This window comes from Azolla caroliniana, unplaced genomic scaffold (assembly GCF_043228905.1).
Source record: "Azolla caroliniana isolate FFs.n. ecotype wild unplaced genomic scaffold, voAzoCaro1.0.p SCAF_22, whole genome shotgun sequence".
Classification (NCBI taxonomy): Eukaryota; Viridiplantae; Streptophyta; class Polypodiopsida; order Salviniales; family Salviniaceae; genus Azolla; species Azolla caroliniana.
Window position 1 is genome coordinate 3540924 of NW_028230457.1, and position 8382 is coordinate 3549305.

At 37.9% G+C, this 8382-nt stretch overlaps 1 protein-coding gene across 1 annotated transcript; it reads right to left on the reverse strand.

The window, feature by feature from the left end:
* Positions 1–529: 529 nt before the first annotated feature.
* LOC147849838 (MAC/Perforin domain-containing protein) lies at positions 530–5065 on the reverse strand. Its single transcript, XM_087337000.1, has 7 exons — positions 4761–5065; positions 3567–3805; positions 2761–2953; positions 2481–2531; positions 2102–2285; positions 1839–2005; positions 530–1399 (listed from the first exon to the last, which is right to left on the reverse strand). The coding sequence occupies exons 1-7, from the start codon at positions 5025–5027 to the stop codon at positions 665–667; spliced, it is 1836 nt and encodes a 611-aa protein (XP_087193126.1). The 5' UTR covers positions 5028–5065; the 3' UTR covers positions 530–664.
* Between the last annotated feature and the right edge of the window lie 3317 nt (positions 5066–8382).

Here is an 8382-nt window from a genome sequence, read left to right on the forward strand (position 1 = left end):
AATGTTGGATGTAAGCTACAAAACAATCATAAGAGTAAGATTCTATCATCTGGTTTGGTTGTTGACACAAGGAAATGGTTTAGAAGATGGGGTGTGGATGATCTTTTAGAGCTTTCAGGCGATGTTATGCATTTTGTAATGATTGAGGAAAGGTTGATGGAATCATTAAGGATGAAGTGGGAAGATGCTAAGAGGACAAAGCTAGAATACTACATTGCGAATGTCAACCCTAAATGTTGGTCTCAATATTAAGCAAGAATGCCTATTGATTGTATTCAACCTTATCTCATTACCAATATGAGTAGTAATGCTCGTAGAGCCCTTACACTACTTCGCACTCGACCTCACAAGTTAGGTATTGAAGTTGCATTATATTACATCATGTGAGGGTTGTGGTTCTGAATTCTCCAATTACAACTCATCAGAAATCTTCATTTGTGCACATTTGTTACTTTAACCTAGCTAATTGGCATCCATTATTTTTACCTTTTCACTACCATTCCTTTGTCTTGAGCAAATCAATCCATGGTGCACACTATAAATGTTCATTTCAAATATTACATCTCATATCATAAACATTACATCAAAGCTGAATCATGTATACATGGCTTGTACCACCATGGTTACAATAATGATAGTCTCACTCCCAAAAGAAAACATCATTTTACAAGGCGGATGTATACAAATCAATTGAAGGGACAGTTAAAAGCGAATATTTAACCCGAAGACAAATCCTTTTGTTATCCAAGAAGAGTTTCGCACCAGTGACGAGCCAGTGTCCAGGCATATCTTGGGGGCCCTTGGTCATTTCAGTCGTATCAACATACTTCAAGAGCTTTGATTGTACTACGGGTCTTGGGGGGCCATCAGGATAAACACCCGAATTCATTTCTATGCGAGGCATCAGAGGTGGTGGTGCTGGAGGCTTTAAAGCTGCTGGCGAGGAGAAAGTTGTGCTTATAAAGCTCGAGAATACACCCGACTTTTGCGTTGAAGATGGCATATGATCCCACTCTGATCGCCGAATCTTGGCATCTGCTATCTTGGAGTATAATAACCGAAGGAAGAGTACATTTTTCAGACCGAAGCTTTTGATCCCGAGTTGAGTTCCAATAACCACCGATGAACCTGCATGGTCACCGATCAACGTCTCTGTATTCTCCACCGGTGCAGTGCAAACGTGAGAAAAGCTCTTCCATTGGATTGGTTCGAAGTAGCGTGGATTGGAATCCTCGGCATCTTGCCATGTTACTTGGCCTGAAAATGGATGCTCTTCCCATAAAGGTTGCAAGATTTTTGGCATTGCTGTTAAGTGTTGGAGATGGATTGCCAATCGGTCACATTTCTTTCCTTCCAAGTACAAGCGCATCCCCGTAACTGGTGTTTTCCCTACCGTCACCTGCTTGAAAGAAAATAACTCTTAGCAAAAGTGAAGGCAAGTCTATTATTTCATCTGGCCATTAAACACCTTATGATCTGGCCTAACGAATGTCTTGATGGCAAACATTGAAACTTAACCCAAAGGATCTCCCTATATCAACTTGTCCAAAGACATTCTGTCTGCATACACCCCGAAGACTTTCCCCAACCCTAAACCCCTAAACTCTAGAAAAACATGATAAAATATTAGATGATTGCTAATTCTTGGGATTACCCCTTAACTATCGACAAATCCCAAGGAGATCTTTTCTCGATTAGCGGGACTTTAATGACGGAAATCCAGAACAATGCATAGTGTTATCTAAGTTGAGAAGACATCATGACATGCATGCCATAAAAATAAATAAGCTAATAAAATATTGAAACAGGGTGAATTTAAACCAAACACAATGCAATACCGGTGTAATGCTAACTTTAAGCTTGGGACCCATCAAACTGAACTGCAGTGTTGAAGGGCTATGTTCTTTCCTTGACAAAGTTAGCGGCAATTCACCAAATACAGGTGCCCATTCCCGGGGCAGTTGAAATTCTAGAAACTGCCGTAGCTCTTCAATAGGTGGTTTATCTGAGAAAATAGGAATGAACCACATAAAATGACACCATTTTGGACATCTTCATAAGACAATCACACAGTTCCTGGTAAAGAAAACAATGCACTCACATCTAAGGTAGAGGTTCACTGCATGGCTTAAAAACCCATTTCCAGGAACCCCACTGAGCAACGATGTGATGGGCACAAAACTCATAGATATAACATCAGGTGCCAACGGCACAGTTCGGACCCATTCCGAGTGTGTTTCAGCCTCATTGAGGCCACCCTTTCTCCTTGGAGAAATGATTACATGCTTCATCACAAAAGCATAGAAACCATTAGAAATTATTCATCAATATATGCAAGTCATTGACCCTATCATTCAAACCCTCGACCTCAGTACATCTAGTGCAGCATGAGAACTTAGAAGAGTCTTGAGTACATGTCACCCAACCCTACTAGACCTATGAGCTTAGGTTAACTCATGAACATTGTAAACTGAGGTTACCTGTTTATCTTTAAAAATTGTCTGGGATGACCACTCAGAGTCCATATTATACTGCACGGTGGCACATTAAAAAAATCTTTCAGTTCTTGTTTTTTGGTTCCACGTGATTTATCGGAAAAAGAGCAAAGAAAAACAAAATATGAGTAGATACGAATAATAATATTGATGCATAATTACTGGTCAGTCATGTTATGCATAAATACATAAACATTTTAGTTTTACTACAACTATGATACAAGGTTTCACAAACTAATGTGTGACCATATACAGAAAAGAATACCCTTCTGTTCATGTGAGCGCCCTTTCTGGAGCTTTTTTCTGTTTGGGAAAACCGGTCATCCGACACTTCAGAAAGCAGTTTCTGAAGCTCATCAGGAGTTAAGGTTGATGGCTGTTGTTGCTTCAAGTAGAGTACATCTTTTCCACCGATCTTCACACCCACTATAATGTGTGTGCCATAAGCCTCGATAAAGCTGCAACACACCCAACGTAAAACAATGCTTTAGATCTTTATGAGGACAACCAAAACCTACAAGGAAAATATAATCAATGCAAATGGTCAGTCAAGCAAACGCAAAGCCATGAAGGTATATGCTTGAAAATTAAATATTTCTTTCAACCTCTTTCAATGGGAGAGTTAGATTCTGCCTATTCAGGCTGCAATAAAATAATCAATGGCAAAAAGAGATTATTATCTAAATATCAAGCGCTGATATACTTCTGATATTAATGCAAATATTTACATAGTTGCATGGGCACACATTTTAGTTACAGGACCAATGGTTATGATAAGACTTAGAGAGAAAGCTAAACGAAGGAAATGTGCTAGGGGGTGGCAAAAAGGAACTTACATTGTTGAAAACTTATATGTGGAAATTCAGGTTAGAACACTGAAGGAGAAAGTAGGGATCTACCCTAAATAACAAGGTCTAAACTGATTTTGATATGTGAAAACAAATCCATACATCAGGGTCTTTTTGTTCTTATGTTGCATAGAACCCCAAATATTATTAACTGGTTTGTTTTTGGCCAATGCAACAGCACATGTTTCCAGAAATACGAATACATTGAAATTTATCTTTTCACCTGGCTAATGCAGCTGGATCCCATGATTCTGGTACTAACGCTTTCAATTCTTCTTTCAAAACAAGGTTAGATCTTGGCATCTCAACGGTATACAGGGTATAGAACCATCCATCCAGTGCAAGACGCTTTGTTGATGCCGCATCCTTAGGCCATACTCCAGAAAACTGAAACATAGAATTAAAGAGGCCGCATGGAGTCTTTCCAGATAGCGAGAGCCCCTGATTGAACTGCTGAGACATCTGTAATATAATATTTTGGATATGGAATAGTTAAGATATACATTGGAAATTCTACAGAAGCAATTATGATAAATCTGATAGTGGCAACAGTTAGGGTGGGTGATAGTTTATTAAGTTATCTTGCACATGTTTCAAAGCTATCATAAGGCTCTTCCTATCATTGATCTAGAAGACCCATGTTTCACCAACAAAAAACAGAAGTATCTCATTCTCTATTTTAGACTGAGAACTCAATCCTTTGCCAGTTAAGTACAAAAATGTTGACGTTCGTAAGTTTATGTGACTCGATAAACTAGAAAATGGGCCATCTACCATAAGAAGACAATGACAATAGAATATTTTTGTATGCCGAAGTCTAATTGAATACTAGATAAATCATATGGAAACAATTGTCATTCAGTGACAGAGCTTCATTAATACTTGCATCAAACAATAACTTCACAAGCTTACCCTTGACTTTTTCTTAATTTTTCTTAAGTGTAGAATTTGTCAGATCGTCTTTTGGTCCTCAGACACTCATCTTCCATATACATTAAAATATCTACGATACTCATCTTCACAATAAACAATCCATGTGTCCTTCTCTGTTCCCTTTTTTTTTCATGCCTCTCATCAATACTTTCTTGAAACTAATTTATTTGAATCTGAATCATTATTGCCTGAAACTCTTGCAAAGCATTCCGTTCACACAAAAATGCCGAAAATACTTGTCTTCACAATAAAAATCCACATGTTCTTCTATGTTCCCCTTCTTTTTCATGCCTCTCATCAATGCTTACTAGAAACTAATTTATTCCAATCCAAACTGCTACTGCCAGAAACTCTAAACACACTTCAACCTTATACCTTTGATGATGTTTTGTTTCTTATGTTCAATACATGTAAAGCTGATTTAATAATACACCTTTGAGAACGCTGAACTTAGAAACTAAATAAGGAGCTTTGCTAAACTCACCTGATCAAAAGTAAGCACATCCGAACGGAAACGTGTACGTTCACCTTTATCGCACTTGAAGATCGAAGGCACATTCTCAATAGCTAACCCCCCTGGAAGTACAAGCTTCTGCCTCTCTTTGTCACTAAACTCAATCAGGGGTTCACCATTTGCATTCTTACATGATGAAAACCTCAGATCGCAAAGGATATCATAACCTCGGCCCAGTGAATGGATGGCATGCTTGGCTACAGTTTCCGCTTCCAAAGAAGCTTGCTTTGGAGCCATCTATTGCATCATTCTAACCTCCACAAAGAGATGATATCCTGCAAAGGGAGAAGAAAGGTAAGGAAAACATTTGAAGAGAAGAGAACCCAATAAAGGAACCCATTATTCTGTAGAACATCCTTTTAAACTTATCAGCATGTCTATGCCATAAAAAAGAAATAAAGTGATGGATCTTATGTAAAAACTATAAAGAGACAAATCATGAAAGGAAAGGAGCCCCAAAGAGGCAATATCTAGATGGATTTAGAGGCAGACAATGAAATCATTAAAAACAAGTCGATGCAGCATACTCTGTTAGACATTATTAGATCAATCAAACCTTTTCAAAAAGGAACTACCCTACATAGTACTAATTCAATCAGGAAAAGATCTCAGGTAAAGCTAATCAGAGACAAAATCAATTCATCAGAATGAGGCCAAGTGAGAATTTCTCTTGCTAGCTTTAGAGACAAAATCAATTTATATAGGTTTTAACTGATCTAGAGTCAAAATTAACAAAATTTTAAGTCATCACCTGTTGTTCAATTGAGAGTCAAAATTAACTAGGTTTTAACTGATCACCTCTTGTCAGTTTTAGAGACAAAATTAGTTAGGTTTTAACTGATTAATCGTTTGCTAGATTTAGAGACCAGAAATGGATAAATTTTTTTCCTGATGAAGAGAAACAACCAACGAGGTTTTACCTTATCATCTCTTGCTAGATTTGGAGAAAATTAACTAGGTTTTAGCTTATCATCCCTGGTTAGATTTGGAGACAAAATTAACTGAGGTTTAACTTATTTATCTCTATCTACATAGAAACAAAACAATGGAATCTGGAAAAGAAAACAAATTTAGTTTTAAGATATGTCAGCCAGATTTAGAGAATAAATAAAAAAATTGGAAGCAGAAAAAAAAATATAAAAAAATAAAATCCCCAAAAAATAAACTGGTAGTTTGTCCCGCATATCAGTCGCTAGAATTTATGGAGTCAGGAAAAACATAACGGAAGCCGAAAATTCATAATTAATAATTAATTACCTTGTTTTTTCTACCCCCACATACTCAAGTTTGTCGATCAATCAGAAGAAAAAAGAAAAGGCTGCTGGAATGAGTGGAATTAAGTTAAGAATTACTGATAATTTAGCGTAAAATTTGTATGACTATTACTTCGGGGAACGTATTTGACAGAGATGGAGAGATGAGAGGCTGCTATGGTAGGGAGATGCTTTTTTAATCGTCTGTCTGTCTGTCTGTCTGTCTGATTTATAAAGAACTGTTGGAAGACCTCACACGCTCGGTCAATGTGTTCTGTCGGACCGTCCTACAGCTCTCATCATAACATACATACATACATACATACAAATACATACATACATACATACATACAAATACATACATACATACATACATATATACATACATACAAATACATACATGACATAACACACACACATACATACATACATACATGACATAACACACATACATACATGACATAACCCACATACATAGATTTACATACATGACATAACATACATATATACATGACATAACCCACATACATAGATTTACATACATGACATAACATACATACATACATGACATAACCCACATACATAGATTTACATACATGACATAACATACATACATACATGACATAACCCACATACATAGATTTACATACATGACATAACATACATACATACATTTACATACATACATACATGACATAACCCACATACATACATTTACATACATATGCTCGTGTCTATTTGCACCCCAATCATAGAGAGGCGTGGTGAGGGAATCACGGCCATGGACAGTGCAGGTGCCACGTAGCCGAGGGCGCATGCGATCTGCACCATCACATCTTTATCTAAAACATCATGCGAGTTTTCGATAGCCCGACTCTGACGGCCTCTGTCACCAGAAGCCCGACTCTCTGATTGTAGTAGCCCGACTGACTCAGCGCAGGAGTTTGACTCAAATTAGGAGTCCGATGGACTTAGGGCAAGAGTCTCACTCAAATCAATAGCCTAACATAGTCAAGGCCAAAGCCCAAACTTATAACACACTCAAATCTTATTCCCAATGTCAAACAAAAAGTAAAAGATCATTCCAAACACGTTACGTCTGAGATTTCACCAAAGCATTAAAATTTTGGCCACCAAACAATTCACCCGTGTGTTGAGCATACTTAAAACTTCAAATGACATAAATTCAAGCCACAAAAAGCTATTATGATCACAAGCTATCTAGTGTTGATTTCACAAACCAAAAACCTAGAAATGAAGTCAAATTTTGCATGAATCCATACAAAACCAAAGATTATGGCTCATGTGGAGAGGATGACAAAATGCAGCTACAACTTCTGCAACAATCAATATTTGAGTCCCTTGAAGTCAAGGTAAAGCCATCGCAATGCAAACACTGAACATTCTTTGCCAGCCGCCTTCTAACCTGACTTCCACCTCTCTGTAGTCTTCCAATATGGGATTTGGAAGTGTTCGTGGAGCTTCCAATAAGTTCTTGTGAAATGTCAAACTGCCCTCCTCTTTCCACACCAAATTGGGGCTTCCAACTTATGGATCTTGTGCCTACCTCATTGGTTGATTTTGGTGAACCTAAACCGTACACTTTTTGCGACAAATCTACCAATGTTTGCATACAATCCTCAATAGCAACCTTACCAAAGGAACCCTTGCTTGAACCATACCATAACTTTCTCAACCATTTGTATTTGAGACTTCCATGATTCCATGTTAGATGGTTCTGTCTCTATCTCCACATCCGTTTTTGTGATATCATCCATTCGCATTTGGGCCACATGATCTATAAATGGTAACGACCCACATAGGTATGACATATATGTCTTTGTTGAGCAAGCACACTCAACTTGGGCCACATTTGGGCCGCATGATCTATAAATGGTAACGACCCACATAGGGATGACATATGTCTCTGTTGAGCAAGCACACTCAACTTGGGCTGAATTGGTTGAAGAAGTCGAGAGCCGGATCGGCTGGAGACTGTCGGCTAGGCCCGAGTTGGTTGAATAAGCTGAAAGCCGAACCAGTTGGTCATTAGAGGCCTATATTCCTATTTAATAAAAAGGAATATTATAGGCAAAGTTAGTGTGAGGCTCAGTTATTGAGCATTCAAGTACTTGTCAATACTTGTGTCAGTACACGCATCAAGGCTTGTATATAAAGTGCTCTCTCTAAGCACATTTGTTGTAATCCAGTACAAAGAACATTTTGCGAATAGAAGATTATTGTTGTCTGCTATCTCTCTCTCTGTCTCTCTCTCCCACTTCGTGTTTACCTAACAATCATGTTGCCGAATAACCGACTATGTACTCTGTGTCTATCGC